At 46.8% G+C, this 25,787-nt stretch overlaps 1 protein-coding gene across 1 annotated transcript in view; it reads right to left on the reverse strand.

The window, feature by feature from the left end:
* The window catches only part of pth2ra (parathyroid hormone 2 receptor a), a gene marked incomplete at both ends in the record, with an annotated part of 105,744 nt that overhangs the window by 15,551 nt on the left and 64,406 nt on the right, over positions 1–25,787 (reverse strand). The window contains 2 exons of the mRNA XM_079821800.1: positions 2,349–2,415; positions 8,630–8,690. Coding sequence (XP_079677926.1) covers positions 2,349–2,415; positions 8,630–8,690 — 128 coding nt within the window. The remainder of the gene's footprint in view (positions 1–2,348; positions 2,416–8,629; positions 8,691–25,787) is intronic.

Below are 25,787 nucleotides of genomic sequence, written 5' to 3' on the forward strand. Positions count from 1 at the left end.
AAGCTGCTGTATAATGAGTTATAGTTGACTGTAGGGCTGTGCGATATTGAAAAAAGATGCGATATGCGATACCTTGTTAAATAATGCAATATTCATTATGCAATACGATATTGCTTTAAGTTTGTAAAATCAATTTAAATTACATTTAAAAACTGAAAGTTATATAATCAATATATGATATTATGCTGTAGCCACATCTTCTGGCGAGACGTGGGAATTAATTCAGTGCGTGACTCTCACAATGCATTATGGGTATTCTCAGAGGCACCGCTATCAATTTTGGGCCCTATGAAAGAATATGAGGTTGGGCCCCTTACCGCACCCATTCCGCACCAAACATACAAGCCAACCCAGCTATCCAAAATCTTTGTCTGTAATTTAATAAAACAGACTTTTGCTATTGGTTTTGACCACTAGGGAGGTATCAGTATTTAGTCAGAGACCTACCATGGCTGTAGCTAGCAGAGGATTTTTTATACAAAATGCAAATGTAATAGAAAAATACAGTACAGAAATCAAATATTCATAGAAATAATTGTCGATAATTTTGCCGGAAATGCAGAAATAAGCCGTCATTTTGTTTTATTTGTAACTCTTTGGTAGATTCTACATTTATAACTTCTATTACATTACTACTAGTACTGTTACTACTAATAAAATCTCTGGGGGCCCCAAAAGTGCATGGGCCCTTAGAATCGTCCTAACTAAATAAAAAGACATGAAAACATAAATGTGAACTAAAGCCCTACTGTGTTTTAATGCCTCCCAGAGAACTAAACTATACAATTTCATAATTAATGTGTAACTAATCAATAAACAATGCTGGACGAATAAACATTTTAACCACTACTGCAATTAACATTTACACAATAAGTAATATTATGGTAATAATTAGTTTCATTAATACCTATTGTAAGAATGATGGTAACTCGCTAAGCTAGGTGTTGGGTGTTAGGGTGTAGGTTAGTAGAATAAGTTAATATGTACTTGCAAAGCTACTTAAAGACAACAGAATGTCTGTTGGGGACCATCAACATAAAGTGTTAGCAGATGAGTTTGACATGTAGTTGCAATTACTTATAGAATGTACAAAGTGGATACCAGACGATACCAGACGATGAATAAGGGTCTTATCAAGCAAAACGATCAGTTTCTGCGATAAACCGAGCAGTATTTATGCTATTATTTCACCTCTTATCAGACGAACGTGATCATCTCTGAGCTCCGCCATAACTTCTGCTAAGTGAGGTCAAAATACGAGCGTGGTCATAGATATATCGATCGTAGATGCCTCATTCTACTGATCCGTGCAGGCGCTAATGAGGCATCTACGATCGATATATCTATGACCACGCTCGTAAGTTATGGCAGAGCTCAGAGATGATCACGTTCATCTGATAAGAGGTAAAATAATAGCATAAATACTGTTTGGTTTCTTGCAGAAACTGATAGTTTGGCTAGATAAGACCCTTATTCATCGCCTGGTATCGTTTAAAGCCCTTTGAAGCTGCACTGAAACTGTCATTTGGACCTTGAACCATTTGGAGCCCATTGAAGTCCATTATATGGAGAAAAATCCTGGAATGTTTTCATCAAAAACCTTAATTTCTTTTCGACTGAAGAAAGAAAGACATGGACATCTTGGATGACATGGGGGTGAGTAAATTATCAGCAAAAGTTTATTTAAAAGTGAACTAATCCTTTAAGATCCAAAATGGCAAGACAGTTATTTCTGAGAATAGGTCTAGAGTCGTCACTTTCATTTTTCTTTTCTTTTTTAAATGACGCAACAACATACATTTTTATGTTTGACTTTTCAGTGTTCAAATACTTTTTGGGGCCACTGCACATCACCTGCATGCATGGCTGATATTAACTTGGGGGTTGAGAAGTTAAACCAGCAGCTGTAAACCATCACTTAACTGTGATAAATAAATCCCTCGTTTTTAAATCAAAAATAATTTTCAAATGAACCAAATGAACTAGAATGGAGAACTTAGATTTAAGTGGGGACCCCCGCTGAGACACTTCAGTCTCTCTGACTGTGCCCATGTCTGAATCATGTTATTGTCTGCATTCAATAATTGGCAGAACTTGCAGAAACACACACGTACACATTGTAATTATGTTAATGCTCTTGCCAGTTCATCTGCCGTTTGCCTTCTTTGGCAAAGTTCTTTTCATCTTGCAGTGTTGAATAACAAAAAAAGAGAAAAGTTAGGCTAAAGTTAGACAATTTCGCCCTCCTTAGAGTAAATTGCCTCAGTCTTTGAACTGTTTCCCAGGCTGCAGATTCTCACGCTGTGTTTATTAAGGGTCTGACAGTTTTTCACGTCACTTTTACTCACCCCAATGGCTGTCAGAATGGGGACCTGGTAGATCCATTTGATGTTTCCTGCACTCAGCTCCCAGCATCTACACAGATAAAGACAGATCGAATGATACATGAACTGGCACACATGGATTACGATGCAAGGGAAATTTTAAAAGGCATGGAGCGAGACAGTAGGAGAGAAGCAGATAGGTTTCCAGTCCCAGAGGCAGTGCTAACACAGTAATGATATACTGTACTTCACAGTTATATACTGTATAAGTCAAAAATACATAGTTTAGTCTCTCCTTGACGTCGCTGCACCCTCCTTCACTTTGAGCAAGCAAGCTCAGGCGCTTTATAAAACTCATTTCCATTTGCTTACCACCAATTTGTTATGGCATTCATAATCCAGTTAGGAATGTTTACTATGATGTGAAGCTGAATAGATAATCTACCATGCAGAGGATTTTGTCCATAAATAGGATATACTGCAAGTACTCAGAGGGATGCTGAATGCATGGCCAGTCTAGAGCAAAACTAAAGAGTCATAATGAATATTCATTATTAATTACATTCATTATTAATTTGAATAGATTTTGTATTATCCTCGTTTAAATGATTTTAGTGTCATAGGCAATTACTAAGTATGCAGGCAAAGTATCATGTAAAAGAACAAAGAAAAGGAGCGCTGCTGTTTCTTGCATGTGCAATCTGACAAGGACTCATTAAAATGAGTCACAGCTTTTTATATAACAATAGTAAATAAAACACTTCCATGCAGAAAGACATCAACAGGGAAACACTGGTGAATCCTATTTGCCATAACCAACAATAACTATAATAATCAGAATATTATGACCAGATTGGCATGGATAAACCAGAAAAACATGAGTGAAAAATCAGACGAAGATACTAATACAATATGCCACGAGAGGCTGTAGGCTACAGTGATTTACGACGGTTAAATCGTGATCTTAGGCACACTGCAAAACTTACTGATTTAACAAAATGGCAACAAGTGGGAAAAAAAACATTTTCAACAAATAAATGCATTATTAATTATAATAATTATTTCTGCAAAAGTATAGCTCATAACTGTTGCCGTTTACAGTTGTCAAGCAACAGAGCAACATGCTTCATTAATATGGAATTCAATTGATATGCAATCAAGCTAATTTAGTGGCTTTGAATCTGACTCATCCGCGCAGACTTCTGATTTGTTACTAGGTCATGGCAATATACACAGATGAGCCGAAACATTATGCCTAATATGCTGTTGGCCCTCCACGTTATGCCAGAACAATGCCGACCCGCCGAGGTATGGACTCTATAAGAGCCCTGAAGGTGTCCTGTGGTATGGCACCAAGACATTAGCAGCAGTTCCTTCAAGTCCTGTAAGTTGCGAGGTGGAGCCGTTGTGGATCATACTTGATACTTGTTGGTCCAGCACATCCCACAGATGCTCAATTGGATCGCGATCTGGGGAATTTGGAGGCCAGGGCAACACCTTGAACATTGTGTTTCCCAAACCATTCCTGAACAACATGTGCAGTGTGGCAGGATGCATTATCCTGTTGAAAGAGTCCACTTCCACAAGGGAACACCATTGTCATGAAAAGGTGCACCTGGTCTGCACGTATCAAATTTACATTCACATGAATGGCTGGACAAAGGTTTTCCCAGCAGAACATTGACCAGAGCATCACACTCCCGGCTTGTCATCATCCCACAGTGCATCCTGGTGCCATCACTTCCCCAGGTAAATGGCTCACACATACACAGCCGTTCATGTGATGTAAAAGAAAATGGTACTCATCGGACCAGGCAACCTTCTTCCACTGCTCCAAGATCCAGTTCCGACGCTCATGTGCCCATTGTAGGAGCTTTCGACGATGGACAGGGGTCATCATAGGCACTCTGATTGGCCTGCGGCTATGCAACCCTATACACAGCAAAATGACACAATTCTCCAATTACCATCATTAAAATGGTGTGTGCCTAAGTAGACCTTCTGTTGGCTCGGACCAGACGGATAGCTCGAATAGCTTTCGTTGCCCTCGTGCACCCATGAGCCTTGGGCGCCCAACATCTTGTCGCTGGTTTGTGGTTTGTCCATCCTCGGACGGACCACAGTTGATATATTATCCAAAAACCACTGCTAACCGGGAGCAATCCACAAGCCTTGCCGTTTCAGAGATACTCGAACCCAGTCACCTGACCCAGCAATTTGGCCCTTGTCAAAGTCGCTCAGATCTTTATTCCTGCCCATTTCTCCTGCGTCCAACACGTTGATTACAAGAACTAATTGTTTGCTTACCATCTATACCCAGACCTCGATATGTGGCCTTGTTAGGAGATGATCAGTATATTCGCTTCACCTATGACTGGTGAGTCATATAACATTTTGGCTCATCAGTGTATTACATTTTTGCAATATAGTTTTGTATTATCTCTGAAAATATACTACTGTAAAGTTAAAAAATACTGTGAATATCTCATTTAACACACTTGGCTAATAAGTTTCCTAAACATTTTAATTAAAGGGCACCTATTATGCCCCTTTTTACAAGATGTAATATAAGTCTCAGGTGTCCCTAGAGTGTGTCTGTGAAGTTTCAGATCAAAATTCCTAACAGATCATTTCATATACCATTTTGAAAATGGGTTTGAGAAAAATGAGCGGTTTTCTGTGTGTCTCCTTTAAATGCAAATGAGCTGTTGCCCCCTTCACAGAGGGCGGAGCCTTAGAATGAAAACATTTGTTTGTTTTGATGATCATCTCAATCAGACATGCTCATGTGACATTGCAGTTCATCATCATCATCATGAAATATTATCATCTGCATTCGTTTTAAAGCCTTATCACTCTCAACTTGAGCACACACACCCGACACATGCGCACAGAGAGCTGGATGTCAGCGCGTCCGTGAGTAGGCTATTAAACTGGACTAGTTCTCTTTCATGTGTTATTGCGAACTGTCAAATGCACACAAGGTTATGTCAGAAACACACAAAGTTCACATGAAAACAGTTGGTTATGTCTCTGCACTAATGCAGCTAGTACAGAAATCCTGTGTGTATATGAGATCTGTGTAACGTTACTAAAGTGAAAGCAGTCTAATATGCCAAGTACCTACTGCTATATCTGCTGTTAATATGAATCAAACAACAGAGGAAATCAGAAAATCACTCACTGCTCTTGACTGAGTGAACTTTAGTAGCTTTATTTAGAACACATTTCTGACTTGAATGCTGCTGTTGAATGCTCTGGCAGGGTTGTCAGGTTTTCACAACAAAACCCGCCCAATTGCTACTCAAAACTAGCCCAAAACAAGGTCAACCGCGTTTCAGGGGGGCTTCTCCAGTAAAAATTGCATTTAGGGGGTAAAATATGTGTTTTTTTTGCCATGGTTGTCTACTAAAATTCGCATTCCCGGGGCTAAATATCACATAATTGGGGTCGCTTCAACCCGTGGACATGCAGCCCGCGGCAACAGTGTTGAAGTAGCCCAATTCAAGACTTGGCAACACTTTGCTCTGGCGAGGAGATAAATATGGCGGACTGTATACATCTCTCTGAGGGTGGGGTATATGCTAATACAGTGTCCATCAACACTCGTGGGCGGGGCCTGTGAAATGTGACATCATTTTACAAGGATTCTCCAAATGTCTTGTTCCATTTTAGGGTGGTTGCGTACACACACTGCCCACAAATATTTATGTTAAAACACCATGTAAAAGTGAATTTTGCATAATAAGTGCCCTTTCATTTTCTGTGAAAAATATTCAGGTAAATATCTGTTTATTCATTTGTATTGTTTTTAGAAATATTTTATTTTATTGTATTGTATATTGTACTGTATTTTACTTCTTACAAAATAAGAATGTTTGGTTCATGGTTCCTCTGACCCCAAAACGGCAGAACATACAAATATAAAGATGCATGTGGAATGCAAATGTCCAGACAACATCCACATGTACTCATTTGGCAGCCAGTGTGTTATGATGCATTAAAGGTATACTGTATAATTTATCAGTATTCCCTGATGACCTCAGCATTGTTAGCGCTACCAGTTACATCTAAGGAATGCAGATCAAGACAACTTGAGGATACCTTTAATCTTCTTCACATTTGCTTTTCAGAGTGGAACATCTTATGGTCTTGCAGAAAGTCATTAACCCACCATCACTCAGAACTGACAAATGTCAGGATACTTTACAGAGCTCTGCAGTCTCACTTCTTGCCTTGCCTAAATGAGCATTTCATTTGCATTTTACTCAAGTGGAATAAAAGATCAGTGAGACATAAAAGAGAAGATATTTGTATCTTTAAATAATAAGGAAGTTAATTACAATTATATTCAAAATTGGAAAATAATTCATCCTACAGTATGTCAGTCTCAAAAGCCATTCAGACTACTAAAAAGCTCTCTGGGTTCAGGCCAAATTCTGAGCTCGAAGCCCTCCCCCCGGACACCACGCCAAATACGCATTTCAATTTACTCTCTATAAATTATATGCAAGTGTGAACTCGGGAAACAGTTCCAAAAGAAGCCAAGAAACACACAGACTGGAACTCAGTATAAATAGAGTGCTTCTTGCTCAGTAGTGAGAGATTCCCTGCTCAGAGCAAATACCGGAATGAAAAAAAACATCAACACTTTAGCTTAACGCTTCAAAACTGAAAGTGCTATAAGAAAAAAAACAGTATCTTGTGAGTAAAGCACTTGCAATTATTTCCTCCCAAGTGGTCCTAGTTTAAAAAAAGTTGCCAACCACCGCCAGCATTTTTTGATAATTTGCACAAATTTTCATGGACCCCAGAGTATTTTGTGGTATGAATCTGAAAGAACAGAGCATCTGCTTTTAAACAAAAAACTCTTTAAAAGTTTTACATTTAAAATGTGGGTAAGTTTCATTAGAAAGAAACATTTTGAGCAAAAACCTGAGTTCTTGCAGCTCGTCCTGGGTCGACATTATGCTGTTTCACAAGTACACACTTATTATTTTATAGAATTTATAGAGAGTAAATTTAAATGCATATTTGGTGTGCTGTCTGGGGGGAGGGCTTCGGGCTCAGAATTTGGCTCCAACCCCCCCGTGTATGTAAGTGGTTAGAGCTAAAAGTGTGGAGAAGGGGTGGTGGAGGGAGGCTGTCAACAAATGGAGGTAAGACTGCTGCATATATATACCTCTTATTATTGATTGGCTGAGTGCTCTCCACCTGTGTCAATTATATGAACGTGCTCCTCCCTAACAAAACATAATTTAATGTTGATGATTGCATTATTTTATGCATCCGCTTACATAAGCTATCGGTTGCTATCGGCTACCTTATAAGAGTGAAAACACAGAAAGTCAAAAATGTCCATTGTCTCATAAATTACGTAAATTTATGTCAATGGCAAGGAAAGAGTTATTTTGTTAGCCTCATTCTTTATCAGATCTTGTCCTGTATGTCAACCAAACAGTTAGCGTCAGCTGATCCTGTTTAAGGTTAATATCCTTCCAATAAAGCTTATTGTAAATTATCAATTAATTTGTGACATTTCCTAATAATGAAAAAGATTAATCTCATATTACACCATATTACTTTTTTTTTTTAGATACAATAAAGATAAAGATACAATCTGTGATAAACTAAACTAGGTCACCTTAACATCACAAAAAAAGAAAGAAAAAAGAAACACTACAGCTAAAACAAAGCCTTATGTTTATAAAGAATGTTCTCGCCAGAGAAGCAGCAAGTTGTTGCTTGAAGACATTTGCTTTGGTACCATCACTAACAGCCTGTAAGCTGCAAGAATACAAATTGTTCTTTTGAGGGAAGTGAGACAATAGCATTTAGCAAGTGTTTGAAAATAAAACAAAGGAAAGGAGAATGCCTCATGCATGGTCTTACATCAATCGGACATGAAAACACTACTTCATTTAGATGATCTGGTGATAAATAGCTTGGACATTGAAGTGGCATTTTAAAATAAGAACACAAACATTTACAGATCCAAGACGACAAGTTCTGATCGAATTAGTTCACTAACTAGCAAATGTGCCCTGAATTAATTTGTTACATCATCAATGAAGTCATGAATTATAGGAGGGGTGAATATTTATGATATATTCATTATTTTGTTGAGAAAAAATAAATAAAAAAATACCATTGTCATTTTAATGCACTTCTTTTATTTAGCTACTTCAATTTTATTAGACTAGCTTTTTATTTCCTTAATTTTTTATATTCATGAACAGTGCCATACGAAGTCCGTGAGGTCAAGACAAGAGGTCAAGTCTGTGAGAATGAACACATGAAATCACCTTGCATCCGCCAGTGTTGCCCTGACAACTGCCCATGCTGCAACAAAAAGAGCAGGAACACCTGAAATTAAACACAGAGGAAGAAAGTATTTCAATGAACTGCAAGCAAACATTTTACTGTAAGTGAAAATGATGGTAAAGCTAGTAGTCATATTATAATTTATATAATAATATAATGTCACAGTCAAACTTTTTAATTATTCTTTAAAAAATGTGCTTCTGGTCACCATTTTGCAAAATATATATCCAAAGAAAGTAAACTGGATTTGCAAAGTAATTTGAGAATTAATACTTGAATTACATTGCATCCCTTCATATGAACAAGAACAATACAACAGTATTTTGTTTTCCTAATTTAGTATGCATTGCAGTGAACCACAATAAATGCAGTGAACAAAAGCTAACATAAAATAAATGGATGTTAAAATGTCTTAAGACATTTTAGGGAGGCAGTGAAGCATGACCCTGATTTTAATGCCTTCCCAGGGGTTCAAGAGCACCTGCGGAGGCTGGCACTCATAGATGGATATCCTGCAGAGTAATCTTGAAGAAAGATGTTGCTTGTTTTCTTATTGCCAATGGAGTGTTTTTCATTCTAAACACTGGACAGGAAGAGTTTCTCCTCTGCCTGGTACGAAGGAAACTTGATTTAATATTTTGTTTCTAACAAAATTGTTATTATTATTTTTTCACTTTGAGTGGTTTGTCTCGATTCACAATCAGCCTTTGAAATCGAAAACTAAAAGTTTAAAATAAATTTTTGATTCTGATCATGTAAAAGTTTTCATATGCCTTTCATTGCACACCCAAGTAAACAAAATCTTTGGTGACTACAGTCAGTAATAAATACACTCAGCAAGAAATGAAACATCCTCCCACTTTCAACTGCTTTTTTCCCCAGCAATTTTCTTAAATACTTCAGTACAGCAGAGCTGCACATAAAATATTGCAATCCACACAACATAATGGGAGACATATCAGAGTTGAAAAGAGGACAAATTGTTGGTACGCGTCTCGCTGGCTCATCTGTGACCAGGACAGCAAGTCTTTGAGGTGTATCGAGATCTATGGTAGGCTAATGTCTGTAACTCAGCATACCACTATGAAGGAAGAACGTCTCGGTAACGTATGGTAACCCTCGTTCCCTGAAGGAGGGAACGGAGACGTACGTCGGACGTACCGACGAATTGGGATCACTTCTGGGAGCCCCTATCAGCTTCGAGCTATCTAGAACCGGCCAATGAACAATTGGCGTGCGAGATTTGCATCTCACGCTCCGCCCCGCGCCGCGGGTATAAACAGGAAGCGAGAGCGAATGCACGCTGTTTTTCACTGAGGAGCCAAACGTAGTGGCTCGACCTGCAGTCATGGTACAGCAACTGTGGCGACGGGACGTACGTCTCCGTTCCCTCCTTCAGGGAACGAGGGTTACCATACGTAACCGAGACGTTCCCATTCAGTTGGTCACGTTCGACGCACATCGGACGTACCGACGAATTGGGATCCCCTATGGAAAATGCCATAGTTACTACCACTTCCAGCGCCCAGCGATGAGCCCCACAGACCCCGATCTGATGCGGGCGGGTAGGTTCATGCAGGGAGAGTCAAAGCTGCTGTTCCGCAAGACCCATTCAGCTGACTGTATTGGATAACGCTGGGAAAGCGTGCCTGTGAAGGCAGCTGCGGAAGCCACATCATGCCCAGAGGGAGTTAACATGTGGAGAATACACGTATGGGCTGGCCGTGGGCAGCACAACATGCGGAAGTCCCAGGGGTGGCCCCGGCCAATTAGGAGGGAGACAACACGTACCTGGGACGGCAGAGGAACTCTGCCGAGGGAAGACACGGGCTCGCCATAGGGAGCCGTACCGTGGAAGAATACACATATGGGACCGCCGTGGGGGTCACTACATACGGAACCCAGCCTAACACAAGTTCCACCAATGCATACGAGTGTTAGACCTGGCGTCGAACGCTCCGCCACGTCCGACTGCCGCGGGTTGCGGAGGACTCAACAGGGTTCGCCGTTCCGGGGAACTCGACTGGAGCAGAATAAGCGCACGCATCCATCTACCATAGGGGAGGGAATGGCGCAGCAAGCCGACACTAGAACGGGTACTTCGGTGTTACTGACTATGGGAAGTGAGCACACAGGAAGACACCGGCTCTACACGGAGGCTATAGAATCTAGCGAACGTGTTAGGTGTTGCCCAGCCCGCAACTCTACAAATATCTGTCAGCGAGGCGCCACGAGCCAGCGCCCAGGAAGAGGCAACACCCCTAGTGGAGTGGGCTCTTAACCCGAGCGGGCAGGGCACGTCTTGGGACTGATAAGCCAAGACGATGGCATCCACTATCCAGTGGGCCATCCTCTGCTTGGAGACAGCCTTCCCTTCTTCCGATTCGTCGACCGAAAATGCCTGCAGGTCCCCTACCCTCTTGATGGAGGCCAACGCAGTCAGGAGTATTGTCTTTAACGACAGAACTTTCAACTCAGCTGACTGCAGAGGCTCAAAAGGTTCTCTCTGTAGTGCAGTTAGCACCAGAGTTAAGTCCCAAGAGGGTATGGAGGGAGGACGAGGTGGATTTAATCTCCTCGCTCCCCTAAGGAACCTGACGATCAGATCGTGCTTACCTAGAGATTTTGCATCTACGAGCTCATGATTAGCGGCGACATAGACTTTGAGGGTGTAGGGAGACAGCCTTCGCTCCAACCCATCCTGTAGAAAGGTAAGCACAGATGCGACCGAACATCTTCGGGGGTCTTCTCGGCGAGAAGAGCACCAGTCGACGAACAGGTTCCACTTCAACGCATAGAGGCGCCTCGTAGAGGGGGCTCTAGCGGAAGTGATGGTGTCAACTACCGCTTGCGGTAGGTCACCTAGAACCTCCGCGTCCCGTCCAGGGACCAAACATGGAGTTTCCAGAGGTCCGGACGCGGGTGCCATAGGGTGCCCCGTCTCTGAGTCAGGAGGTCCTGTCTCAGAGGAATGGGCCAGGGAGGTGCTGTCGCAAGGAGCACTAGTTCCGGGAACCAAGTCCGGTTGGGCCAATACGGAGCGACCAACAGGACCTGCTCCTCGTCCTCCCTGACTTTGCACAGAGTCTGCGCAAGAAGGCTCACTGGGGGAAACGCATACTTGCGTTCTTCCCGGGGCCAGCTGTGGGCCAGGGCATCCGACCCGAGGGTCCCCTCGGTCAAGGAATAGAACCACTGACAGTGGGTCGTCTCTGGGGAGGCAAACAGGTCTACCTGTGCGGCCCCGAAACGACTCCAGATTAGCTGGACCGCCTGGGGATGGAGTCGCCATTCTCCCGGAAGTACCTGCTGACGTGACAGCTCGTCGGCCGCACGATTGAGCAGGCCCGGAATGTGAATGGCACGAAGCGACCTCAGATGCTTCTGACTCCATAAGAGGAGATGGCGGGCGAGTTGCGACATGCGACGGGAGCGTTGACCACCCTGTTTGTTGATGTACGCTACGGCCGCAGTGTTGTCCGTCCGGACCAGAACGTGCTTGCCTCTGAGCGGCCCTTTGAAGCGGCTGAGTGCAAGACGAACTGCTAACAACTCGAGGCAATTGATATGCCATTGCAGTTGAGGCCCCGTCCACAGACCCGAAACTGCAAGCCCGTTGTACGTGGCACCCCAGCCCGTGGATGAGGCATCCGTGGAGACAACGGAGTGCCTGGACACTTGTTCTAGGGGAACTCCTGCCCGGAGAAACAGAGGGTCCGACCACGGGCCGAAGGTTTGGCGGCACCTCGGAGTCACTTGGACGCGGAGGGAACCGCTGTGCCACGCCCATCTCGGGACTCGATCGTGTAGCCAGCGTTGAAACGGTCTCATATGAAGCAATCCGAGCGGCGTTACTGCGGCTGCGGATGCCATATGCCCCAGGAGCCTCTGAAAATGTTTCAGTGGAACCGCTGTCCTGCCTTTGAACGAATTCAGGCAGTTCAACACCGACTGGACGCGCTCCTCGGTGAGGCGCGCAGTCATGGCGACCGAGTCTATCTCCATACCGAGAAAAGAGATCCTCTGCGTGGGGCAGAGTTTGCTCTTCTCCCAGTTGACCCGAAGTCCCAACTGGCTGAGGTGACTGAGCACCTTGTCCCTGTGTTCGCACAACTGCTCTCGCGACTGGGCAAGAATCAGCCAGTCGTCGAGGTAGTTGAGGATGCGAACACGATGCTCTCTCATGGGAGCAATGGCCGCCTCCGCAACCTTCGTAAAGACGCGGGGCGACAGGGATAGGCCGAAGGGTAGGACGCGGTACTGATATGCCCGTCCCTCGAACACGAAGCGCAGAAAGGGCCGGTGTCGAGGGAGAATCGAGACATGAAAGTACGCGTCCTTCAGGTCGATCGCTGCAAACCAATCTCGGGGACGGATGCACCTGAAGATGCGCTTCTGCGTTAACATCGTGAACGGCAGCCTGTGAAGGGACCGGTTCAGGAATCGCAGGTCCAAGATCGGTCGTAACCCGCCGCCTTTCTTGGGTACAATGAAGTATGGGCTGTAGAACCCGGACCTCATATCGGCTTGAGGGACTGGCTCTATCGCGTCCTTCGCCAGTAGGACAGCGATCTCCGCCCTGAGCACGGGGGCATTCGCCTCCACTACAGTCGTGAAGTGAACGCCCCTGAACTTGGGGGGACGCCGGGCGAACTGAATCGCATAGCCGAGTCTGATGGTACGGATGAGCCACCGAGACGGGCTGGGAAGCGCTAGCCAGGCTCCCAGACTCCGAGCAAGGGGGACCATCGGCACCACAGACGTACCCGCAGTGGGGCAGCGAGGCGGAACGCAGGGATCCGGCTCGGACGGCATGGGAGCGGCCCGCAGTGGGATCTGAGTGTGCTGTGCAACACTTACCTGCATCCGCGGAGGGGACGTGCGAGTGTGGGGAGGCCGCTTGTGTGCGTCCCGACAGCCGGCGTCCCCTGCTGGCGAAGGGAGAGGTACTTGAGGGTGGCGAGGCATGGGAGCGTCGACCACCGCCAAGCGCGCTCTCTTGGCACCCAGAGATATTGGAAACTGCTCTTTTATTGATGTTTTGGGTGCCGAAAACAGAAACAGAAAACAGTTTTGGGTGCCGGAACAGAAAAACAAAAGATTTTCCCCCGGCCCTCCTCCGGGGGAAGGAGTGGTGCTGCAGCCATCTCCCTCAGAGCAGTCTCCTCCATCTCTGGGCGGCCCATCTCAGGGTCGCTTGCGACGACGCTTGCCACCTGGCTTGGCAGCGGCCTGAGCGGGCTGGACATCCTTCCCACGGCCGGCCCCACGCCGTCGGCTGGTGGAAGGCTGCTGTGGTGTCTTGGCGGGGGCGGCGGCGGGTGGACGTCCTCGGCGACGAGTAGTCGGAGGCGCTACCGCCGGCAGCGGGGTGGAGGCAGCAGCGGGCCGCCGGGGGAAGGATGTGCTTGATCGCCTCCGTCTGCTTCTGGGCGGCCGAGAACTGTTGGGCGAAGCTCTCGACCGCGTCGCCGAATAACCCAGCTGACGAGATGGGGGAGTCCAGGAACCGATATTTATCGGTCTCCCTCATGTCAGCCAGGTTAAGCCAGAGATGCCGCTCCTGGACCACAAGTGTGGACATCGCCTGACCGATGGCACCGTCCGCTGCTCCCGGAGGAGCTCTGGGTCAGGCCTACCCTCGTGCATGTCAAGGAGTGCCTGGGCCTGGTGGACCTGAAGCAACGCCATGCCATGCAAGGCGGACGCAGCCTGCCCGCAGGCCTTGTAAGCCTTCCCGGTCAGACCGGAAGAGAACTTACAGGCCCGGGACGGGAGACGTGGGTCACCGCGCCAGTTAGAGGCGGTCGCCGGACACAGTTGCATCGCGACGGCGTGCTCCACTGGCGGGATCCCCACGTAACCCTTGGCTGGCCCGCCGTCGAGGGTAGTGAGGGGGGAGGAGTCACTCGGCCGGTTTCTGGCAGAAAAAGGTGCCGTCCACGACCTCGTGAGCTCCTCATGCACCTCCGGGAAGAAAGGTGTCGGGGCGGGACGCTGAGAACCAGCGCGACCCACCCCGAGGAACCAATCGTCCAACCTAGAGGGTTCGGGACACGGTGGAGGGCTCCACTCGAGCCCAACCCTTTCGGCGGCCCGGGCAAGCATAGCAGCCATCTCAGGGTCCGGGGCAGCCGTTGCCACTCTCCCAGAGGGAGGCAGTACAGCTGACCCTTCATCCTCTGAGGACTGAAACTCCCCCTCCGATGCAGCGATCGACATCTGTTCGTCCGCTGGAGCTCCAAAAGTCACCACTGGTCTCCCGTGGGAGGGTCCAGCGGGTTCTCTTGGAGGCTCTACCGGCTGCGGAGCTGAGGGATTAGGGGCCTGCGGAGGGTCGCTCGGCAGGTTTGCCCTAAACGTAATCCTCAGATCACCCTGGCCATCCAAAGAAGCAGGTCCGCCCGGGTTAGGGGCAGCCCTGGTTCGTGGGATGGGTAAGGGGACTCCCCCAGCCCGGAGGTAGGAGAGTCTCGATCTTAGCTCCGAGATAGTCATGTTCCCGCAGTGGGAACATGACTATCCACAAACGCCGCCTCAGCGTGCTGTGTGCCCAAACACGTGAGACAGCAATTGTGACCGTCAGCAGGGGACAGGGAACGACCGCATCCAGAAACGCACGGGTGGTAAGACATCCTGAAAAGGACGGCACGTCACCCGTGAACTCTTTTGTGAGGAAACGCTCTGTGCTGAAGCACTCAGGGGGAAACGCGACAGCGCACGGGATTGTGTGCAGCCCGTGCCTGTACTCAACAGGAAAAACGCCCAACCAGACCAACAGTGCTGTTGCTGTGAAAACAGCAGTTTTTCTCTGTTTGCAGAGGCAGCCGATGAGTCAGCGCGGATCCCTGCTGAAATGTGCCGTTTCTCCAACACCCGTCTCCTCTGGATTCTCCGGCTCAATAAACTCTTGCTGATAGCAGCGGTAAACTCAAGCGATGCGTTGAGAGTCGTCTTCATCTGCCGTTTGGCTCCGAAGTGAATGACAGCGTGCATTCGCTCTCGCTTCCTGTTTATACCCGCGGCGCGGGGCGGAGCGCGAGATGCAAATCTCGCACGCCAATTGTTCATTGGCCGGTTCTAGATAGCTCGAAGCTGATAGGGGCTCCCAGAAGTGATCCCAATTCGTACGTCGAACGTGACCGACTGAATGGGAACCACATCCAACAGTAATAACTGTTGATGCAAGAGGGAAGCTGTCTGAAAGGGATGTCCATATGCTAACCCAGATTGTATCCAAAAAACATAAAACCATAGATGCCCAACACACAGCTGAATTAAATACGCAACTCGACTCGTCTGGAGCTCCACAGAGTCAGTATTCAGGGTTGGGCAGCTATAGCCAATCCTTTGGTGGTCACAATGCCGCAAATGTCGGTTTCATTGGGGCCAACAGTGCAAATCTTGGGTTGTGGACAAAGTGAAACATGTATTGTTCTCTGATGAGTCCACCTTCACTGTCTTTCCCACATCCGTGGGAGTTACGGTGTGGAGAAGCCCCAAAGACGGATAACACCCCGGACTTTTGCTGACCGGAGTGAAGCACGGGAATAGATCAGTGATGGTTTGGGTTGCAATATCATGGCATTCCCTCCTGTGCTTCATGGGCACATCGTTGCCAAGGAGTACCGAACCATTCTGGAGGACCATGTGCACCTAATGGTTCAAACATTGTACCCTGAAGGGCGTGTCATGTATCAGCAGGATAATGCACCAATACACACAGCAAGACTTTCTTTGATGAACCTGGAAGTGAAGGTGAACATTTCCTATGGCCTGCTCAGTCACCAGATCTAAATATTTTTGAGCTACTTTGGGGTATTTTGGAGCAAGTCAGAAAACATTTTCCTCCACCAGCGTCACATAGTGACCTGGCTACTGTCCTGGAGGAGGAATGGCTCAAAATCACTCTGGCCACTGTGAAGGACTTGTATCTGTCATTCCGAAGACGAATTGATGCAGTATTGGAAGATAGGGGTGTGCAATATATATCATCCACGATAATATTGTAATTGTTGTTTTAATGGTATGCGATCGGACATTAACGAGCAGGCCTATATCCCTCACTTTACAAAAACACAGCCAGAGAGCAGAGTACACGCATTCGCTGCGTGATTTAGTCTATTAAAATGCATTTATAATGCCCCCAAAATTCTAGATAAGGGGAAAAAATTCCCCTGTGTATGTCTTTTAGATTTATATCATTTAATATAGGTAATATCACACGAAGAGTGGCATTTCCTACAAATATCAGCACAATTACAAATGTGATATTATCTTCATTTTTTGCTCAATTTCGCCAAGGTAAATAGTTTGACACAAGCCACAGCACTGTTTTGCGTCTGAGCAAAACCAGAGCAATACACGACAGTCAATCAACTTTTTGAACGATACGGTTGAATGATCACTCATTAAAGGGTTAGTTCACCCGAAAATTTGCCCATAATTTAGTCACCCTCAAGTCATCCTAGGTGTATAATACATTCTTCTTTCAAACAAATACAGAGTTATATTAAAAAAGTCCTGGATATTCCAAGCATTATAATGGCAGTGAATTGTTGCCTCGTTAATGAAGTCCATAAAAGTGCATCTATCCATCATATATCTGTTAATAAAGGCCTTCTTAAGCGAAGTGGCGCATTTGTGTAAGGAAAATATCCATATTTAAAACTTTATAGACTAAAACAAAAGAACTTCCGGCGGATTGCCATACGCATCGATTTACGGCGAAAGAGTAACCCTTGAACACTTGACGCATGCGTATTGACGAACGCAGAAGCGCAGAGGAGTAAAACAAAAGTCAAATTGCGCACAGCTTTCCCGTCTTTCTTCGCTTCAGAAGGCCTTTATTAACCCCCCAGAGCCGTGTAGTGCAGTTATATGATGAATAGATGCACTTTTATGGACTTCATAAATGAGGCAACATGTCTTTTCCGAGATCTCAGGGTTTACTTAAACTGCGTCTGACAGAAGAGTCAACAGCTTTCACGCACATCTTTCAAAATAAAATCTTGCATCAGAAAAGCCTTTCGAATTCCGTTTGTTGCTGTTTCTTTGACTACCCACTCTGGGACTCACTTTTGGGTTGCGACCCAACAGTTTAAAGACACTGCTTTAGGGGGTCCGCTGAAGTTCAATGGGCTCAGGGGAGGGAAATCTCAATTGTCTTCTTGGCTGAATTGGTCTATCACTTCAAAAGTTATAGACCAAAAAAAACTTGCATTCTCATAGAAATTTGGGGTGGTAAAAGATGCCAGTGCATTCGTTTGGCTCTGTTTTATGCAAACCATAATAATACAAAAATTAGTCTTTAAAGAATTTTCTCTCCTTTTGCAAAATGCATAATGATGACGTTATTCAACAAATTGAAATTTTAATTTATTTTAACAGCAGCTGGTTCATCTAGTGTGGCTCAGCCACTAAACGAAAAAACGCTGCATACTGATAAGATGCATGGTTTAAACCTCAGAGAAACCAAGATCATATCATGCATATCAAGAAGCAAAATTGCCTGGATCTGAGGGTGAGCATGTCAATCGAGGGTGCCCTCCTCTCAGACAGCAGTTCCCATGGCGATGATGGGGTAACTGTGGGAGTCTGGGATTATCTTGTTGCCTTGACTCATACTACATTCTCTTTCACAGCTTCGCACATGCTGTCTTGGATATGCTATATAACCTACTTATTATTAGTGTAACAACAATAAGTTTTGGGGAATAATTAATTCAAATGGTATGAATATTCATGAGTTTATGAATATTATTAGCTTGTTGTACAGAAAAATTAACGTATAACGGAACCTTTAATCATTTAAAAGTAACCTTTATCCAAATTGATTTCTTCATCAATTATCAATCTTACAAACCTTAAGAAACATTGATCTGTTTGATCAGGACAAATAATATCTCTTATGTTTGCACAATTTGTATTACTGAGGTAGTAATACATGAAAATCAAGCTTAAATGGGTAGCTTAGATCTTACGCTTCAGTGACTTCGAGATTTGTGAGCAAAACAATAAGGATTCAGTTTAATGCAATTATTGAGTTTTAATAAAACACTATAGAATACAAAGCTACGAATCACACGGGGGTAAATATGCATATATATAGGAGAAACAAACGATATGGTACAAACAAGGAAAAATCAAACTTAACAAATAAAATCAAAAGGAAAAGAATGATGGAAAGAGAGAATCCACGAGGGAGAGAGAGATGAGAGAGATGAGAGGGAGAGAGAGAGAGAGAGAGAGAGAGAGAGAGAGAGAGAGAGAGAGAGAGAGAGAGAGAGAGAGAGAGAGAGAGAGAGAGAGAGAGAGAGAGAGAGAGAGAGAGAGAGAGAGAGAGAGAGAGAGAGAGAGAGAGAGAGAGAGAGAGAGAGAGAGAGAGAGAGAGAGAGAGAGACAGACAGACAGACAGACAGACAGACAGTTCAATCACTTCACCAAAACCCTTCAGACATTTATGATTTCGTGAATCAGGATTAATTAAGACAACCTCGTACAAGCAGTTAAAGGTGAAATATAATACTTGCATTAGGCTCTCTCGTGTACGTGTCTGAGTTCGAATCGTCGTGGAAGTTCGCTAAGGAGGTGAGTCCGGAGAATTTCTGTGAAGTTCAGGAAAGTCGCTCCAGAAGTTGCAGGTCCGTCTCTCTCTTTTGGCTTGGTGCCAAAGGGGTCCTTCTCTCAAGGGGAGGGGCCGGAGGCCAGGGTCGTCTTTTCCTCGTAGTGGCAGAGCGCAAGGAGTTAATGATAACTTCTGCATTTATAGATGGACTGGCCGAGCCCGACTTATGGAAAGATCCAATCACGTCCGTGGAGAGATCTTCTCGAGAAGGCGCGAGTGTTCCATTGTTCTCTGAACCCCCCCTCCTCTGAGTTAATCAATAGGGTGGAAATTCTAAAGCCTCTTTTTCTTTAGAAAGCTGGTATCTCTGAAATTATGCATCAAAATCTGATTTTTGAACCAAATTTGGCCTAGTCATAATTTCGCGATAACAGAGATACTAAGAACGGTCATTCTGTGATTTGCGCGTCCAGATATACAAGATTATCACAGTTACTGGCATACAGGTTTTGATTGGCAACAGTAGACATCCTAGTTATTCTAATACATTGTATAAAGACATGAAATCAACGGATTATATATATTTGAACATTATTAAAACAGTTCTTTAAGTCCCATGTTTTAAGTAACACGTGTTGTGCAAGAATTGTCTTCTTTCAGCGCTCTCCGTGTATGTGTGTTTGCGTGTTCGAACTTCACGTGGTCAACCGCGTGTGTGTGTGTGTGTGCTGAAGTCAGCAAAAGAGTTCTGTGTCTATTGTATTGTTAGCCTGTTGCACACAGGATATGTGTGTTCGTTTGACGAGTCACAAGACTTCCCTGAGGCTGTGAAGTCAAACTATTCAACTCTTGAGCCGTTCATTAACTCTAGATAGCCATTCACATAACGAACCTCTGTTTGGTATGATCTGATCAGCCGAGTCATGAGATAATGATGATGAGTCCAAGATTTAGACTTCCTGCCAGCTGCCAATGCTGTTACAGTCCCCCTTTTTGTCGGATGATGTCCGATGGACATTATCGGACAACCCCTCATCACAGTGATCGGATGGCAGGTGAATCGGGACGGTTGGAGAGTAGCTGTTCGTTATGGCTGAGGAGCCAGCTCGATGAGGTTCGCATCTGCTTCTGGCATGGTACCCTCCCTCCGGGGTTTCCATCGGAGACCTCCAGACACGGCTGTCGTGAGTTTGGCTGTAGAGGTTTTCATCTCGTTGAACTTCCTGTACAGGAGAAAGGCTATGCCCAGGGTTAGGGTATTGCCGATGATCATGGAGATACATAGCGCAGTGTCGGCGGCGGTCCAGGTTTGGACAACAGGTGAGGTATTCAGGATAGGCAATCGAGACAATGCTTGGAGGGCTGTGTCGAGGGGAACAATGTCAATGAGCTGAGGCCCCCCTTTTTCAATCCACCGTTCTAGTTCTGGAGCTAGGGTGAAGTTGTGGTCCTTGAAAAAGGCTGGGATTTCTAGCTCTGACCGATACTCTTCACTTGGGAGATGGTACAAAGCCAAATCGTCCAGATGGAGGATGGCCCCTCGTGGTACTTGGATCCACATGCTCTGGTCCAACAAGTTGATGCGGGTGGCGGTGTCATGCTGGTCGTAGATCAGCATAGCGGTACGCACCGGAGTGTTGACGAGCCACCTGTCACCTACGATCTCTGCCTGTGTCTCGGTGACTTGGGTACGAGGCGTGGCATCGGTAGGGCAGCGGGTGTTGCTGATCATCGGTTGTAGTCCGCAGATTCCTTCGGTGTTGTCTCTGAGGAAGGGCTTGCTAGGGCAGAGGTAGTGAATGTCTTTAGTCAGGGTACACATGTGCAGGTTTGGGGCTAAGTACAGCTGTGTATCGCTGTCGTGGTAGGCGACCACCTCAGGAGTGCGCACCTTAAGGTGTGTGTTACCCTTCCAAAAGCCCAAATTGACAATGTCTTTGAGTCGGTAGATTCGGCTCGACTCGATGATGGGTAAGTTAAGAAGGAAACCCATCTCCTTCTGTTCGGGGTCCACATAAAGGGGAATGGCGCTACCCAGAGAGTAGGCCAGGTGTACCTGCAGAGGGTCGGCGGGTGTGTTGATAGCAGACGCCAGCACACTTTGCACCAGGCTTAAGGGTATGAGGTATGGTGGTATTCTACCCATGGCTAAGCTATCGATGGAGGAGCTTATTTCCCGTAGCATGTCAGTCATTAAGGCTGTGACCAGCTGCGTTTGAGCAAAGTCATTCTGGAAGACTGTAAACAGCTGTTTCATGGAGTTCACGGTCTGGTTCAACAGGACACTGTGGGTGTTCAGAATTACCACCGTTCCTCTTAATGTCTGGCCGACGGTTTGTAAAGCTGCACTCTGTGTGGTGAGTTGCTCTTTTAGCTGTGGGAGTTCCGTCTGAATTTCAGCCACATGCCGTCTTATCGTGGCTATGTTTACTGCGTTGACACTGGACATGCCAATGTTAAACAGAGTTCCAACGGCGGCGGCGGCTCCGAGCAACGCTCCCAGGAACCGTTTGGAGCGGCGGTTGTGTCCGCCTAACTCCGCTTGGGTGACTGTCATCTTCTCCAGTTGGTTGAGCATGTGCTTGACATCGGCCTCGGCATGGAGGAGAGAGTCTTCTGTCCACCGGGCACCGGCCCAGCTGTACTGGGCTACTGCTTTGGGGTAGTGTGCTCTGTAGACGTTGCGAGGGTCGAGTCGAACGTACACTTTCTGGGTGTGCGTCCGGCAATTGGTGATCAGGAGCCCCGGTTGTTCTCTCAATACAATGCCCGAGGCGGGGCCTGGTGTGATGAGGTCGGGTGGCGGCTGGCCTCTGGTTGACAGGAGGCATAGGAGGATGATCCACAGCCGCATCCTATTACAGGCAGGAGAGTGAGAGAGGTAGGGAGGAGCAGGGGAGAGAGAAAAGGAACAGGTCAGCAAGGTTTGTCCCGGGTTGGATGGGACAGTCTTTTCGCTTCGGTGACGGCGGTTGAGTTCTAGCTTGCATTGGCCCCTCCCTGTCTTTCTATGCTAGTGGCCCCATGTCTCTTAATCTGGTTCCGGTGGACCCATTTGAGAACTGGTTCTCTGGATCCCCGGTTTAACTGGATTTGGTACGCTACTGGGGAGAGTTTGTTCATAATCTCATGGGGTCCCGTCCAGTGAGGCAGAAATTTCTTCGACAGCCGCCGGGGGCCTGTCAAAGGTGGCGGGTTGAAGCTGTAATACAAGACCTTGTCGCCCACATCCAGTTCCTGGTGTGATGCTTTCCGGTCGTAATATGCTTTCTGACCTTCAGCGCTTTTCTGCAGGTGTTGCTGGGCAAACGCGAAGGTTGCTTTTAAGTGTCTATGGAGCTCCTCGAGGTACTGGAATGTGGTGTACGCGGTGACAAGATTGGAGTCTCCGGGTTGGTACAGCAAGTGAAGTGGCAGAGTCATCTGCCGCCCAGTCATGAGCTCGAAGGGGGACACCCTTGTCGATTCCTGCGGGGTAGCTCTGAGAGCCATCAGAACGAGGGGGAGTTTCATATCCCAGTCTTTCTGGTTAGCAGACACATACTTTTTCAACATGGCGACCACCGTTCGGTTCGATCTCTCGACCTGGCCGGACGAGATTGGATGGTGGCTGATGTGAAGTCTAGCCCGTACCCCTAGGCATTTCCAGATCTGTTGCATGATCTCGGCCGTGAAATGGGTGCCTCTGTCTGAGTTGACTTTCAGTGGCAATCCAAACCGGGAGAAGATGTGGTTCATCAGGAGGTATGCTGTGGTTTGGGCGGTGTCATTGGGTGCTGGCAGGCACTCTACCCATTTGGTAAACTGGCACACCACCGTGAGGAAGTACTTGTTGCCTCTTGCGGACCTGGGCAGGGGTCCCACCCAGTCGATTTGTAGGTCTGACCACGGGAACGTGATCCCTCTGCGTTGCAGTGGGGCTCTGTGGTTCGGGTTTGCTGGTTGGAACTGGCAGCAAACCAGGCATTCTCTGACATACTCTGCCACATCTTGTTGCATCCCGGGCCAATATGCCACCTGTTTCAGTGTGTCATACGTGGCTCTGGTGCCGTGGTGTCCAGCACATGGTGTGTCGTGGGCATACATTAGCATGACCCCCCTTTGCGACCGTGGCACCACAAGCCTTGGTGCTGTGCTGTCATCGGGCGCAAACCACGGAATGTTGTCCTGTATACGCAACATGTGTCTGGAGTTATGTAGATGTCTGAGGCTTGAGTCATCAGTGAGCTCAGAGTCAGTGATAGGGTGACAGGAGGGGTCAGAGAGGTGGTCAAGAATTGTCTTTATTGCAGTGTCAGAGGCTTGCATATCCGCGATGTCGTTGTTGGAAATCTGCGGAGTTAGCGATAGTGGCTGCGAGACGGGCATTGTAGCCGGTGCCGGTCGCTTGCTGCGGGTTAGCACTGCAACGTTGGGGCTGGATGTGGGGTTCGGGGGTACCCACATGTCGCCGTGTAGTGCGCCCGTCTTGGCGAGGGCGTCTGTTTGGTCATTCAAGTCTTTGTCGAGACCTGGTAGCTTCGAGTGTGCTTTTACCTTCTTCCAGTACACTGTCAGGTCATGTGTTCTTGTGATGTTGTCACATTCCTGGAACAGGTGTTGGTGTTTGACTGGCTTGTTGTTAGCGGTCTTGAAACCATTCTGTTTCCAGCTTGGAAGGTGGCACACGAAACTGAGTCTGGCATAGTTAGAGTCTGAGCAGATGAGCAGTTCTCTGATGTCATTGGCTGATGCGATCTGTAGGGCTATGAGAATAGCTGCTATCTCTGCATATTGCGATGACTGGGGGCCCAACTTGAAGTGTTGTGGTGGGCACGGCTGATCGTTCACCCACAGCACTCCTGCACCTGCCTTTAGGACGCCGTCGTGGTTGTAGGAGCACCCATCGACGTAGGCCGTGGGCATGCCCTGGCACGCATTCGGTTCAAAGTATCTGTGACAGGTCAGTTGTTGTTGTTGGGGTTCTTGTGCATCCGCTGCAGCAGCAGGCGTGTTATCAGAGCAGTTTTGGCATGCAGCCAGGCCATTGCCCAGTGCAGACTTGTGATTTTGTGCGTACCGTGCCTCAACATTGCGTCCCTGGAGGGCCATTAACCACGTGGCTATACGTGAATTAGTGACAACGCCATCTCGGATGCGTTGGCTGTTGAGGAACATTACGGGCTGGTGGCAAGTCTCAATGATAACTTTCTGTGCCCCAATGTAGTTGGAGAATCGCTGAATGGCCCACACCGTGCAGAACAGAGCTTTTTCACAGTCAGAGAACTTGCACTCTGGTGGGAGAAGCGTTTTGCTGGCATATGCGACCACCTTTTTGTCTTGGTCATGTTGTTGATATAGGCCAGCACTGAGACATTGGTCGGAAAACCCGGCTTCCAGGTAGAATTCCTTCTGTGGATCGGGGTAAGCAAGGCATGGAGCTGTGCATAAATGTCTTTTAAGTGCCGTCATGGCATATTCTTGAGCGTCTGACCAGACAAAAGGACAGTCTTTCTTCAGCAGGGCTGTTAGAGGTCTAGCAATGTCTGAGTAGTTTTCGATGAGCTGTCGAGAGTAATTGCATACCCCTAGAAAACTGCGCAGCTCAGAGGCGTTTGTAGGAGGCTTGATGTTTTGAATGGCATGAATACGGTTTGATTGAGGTTCAATGCCTTGGGATCCGATGAGCAGGCCCACGTAGTTGACCTTGGTCCGGCACCACTGTCCTTTGTGGAGGGCGATCTTGGCCCCGGCTGCGGACAGTTGGTTCAAAACATAGTCTATTTCATTCAGGTGGTCGGCCACCGTTGTGCTCTTCATGAGAACATCGTCTACATAGATCAGGTTGCCTCTTACTCTGGCGTCTGGGCAGGCTTTGTTCAGAAAGATGTTGAACTCAGCTGGTGAGTTGGCATAGCCGAACGGGCACCTGTTGAAGGTGTATTGTCGGTTGCCGAATGTGAATGCTAGCTTGTGTTGGTCTTCTGGGTGCACCGGAATGGTCCAGAATCCAGAGGCCACATCAAGTGTAGAGAAGATTGTGGCTCCCCTGATTCGGGGTATTTCTTGTTCTAGTTGGGTCATAGGCCATCTTGACAACGGTACCTGTTGATTCAATTTCCGATAGTCGACCGTGGGTCTCCAGGCTCCGCTGGGTTTCAGCACAGGCCACAAGGGGCTTGAAAAGGTACTGTTGCAAGGACGGATGACACCTTTTTCAAGCATGGATTCGATGATCTCCTGCACTGGTTCGTGTGAGGCGATGGGAATCTTGTATTGCTTGACAAAAGTGGGAGGCGCATCAGGGTGCGTTGGGATGCGCACCGTGTGGAGGTTGGTGAGACCGCAGTCTAAAGAGTCTTTGGCAAAGGATTCTTTGAACTTATAAAGGACTTGTTTGAGTCTTTGACGGTCTGTCTCGCTCTGGAGCGCGTCAGGGTCTCGTAGAATTTGCTGCACTTGAGACTCAAAACCTGGGTAAGGTTCCTCCGTATGTGTGTCATCAGTCAGGTTGGTCTTGGGAGGTGTGGCAGAGTCATCAGTCTCACCGACAGGCTGGTGGGAGACTGTGTATACTGCGAGGTGACTGTCCT

This window comes from Gobio gobio (genome assembly GCF_949357685.1).
Source record: "Gobio gobio genome assembly, chromosome: 7".
In the NCBI taxonomy this organism is placed as follows: Eukaryota; Metazoa; Chordata; class Actinopteri; order Cypriniformes; family Gobionidae; genus Gobio; species Gobio gobio.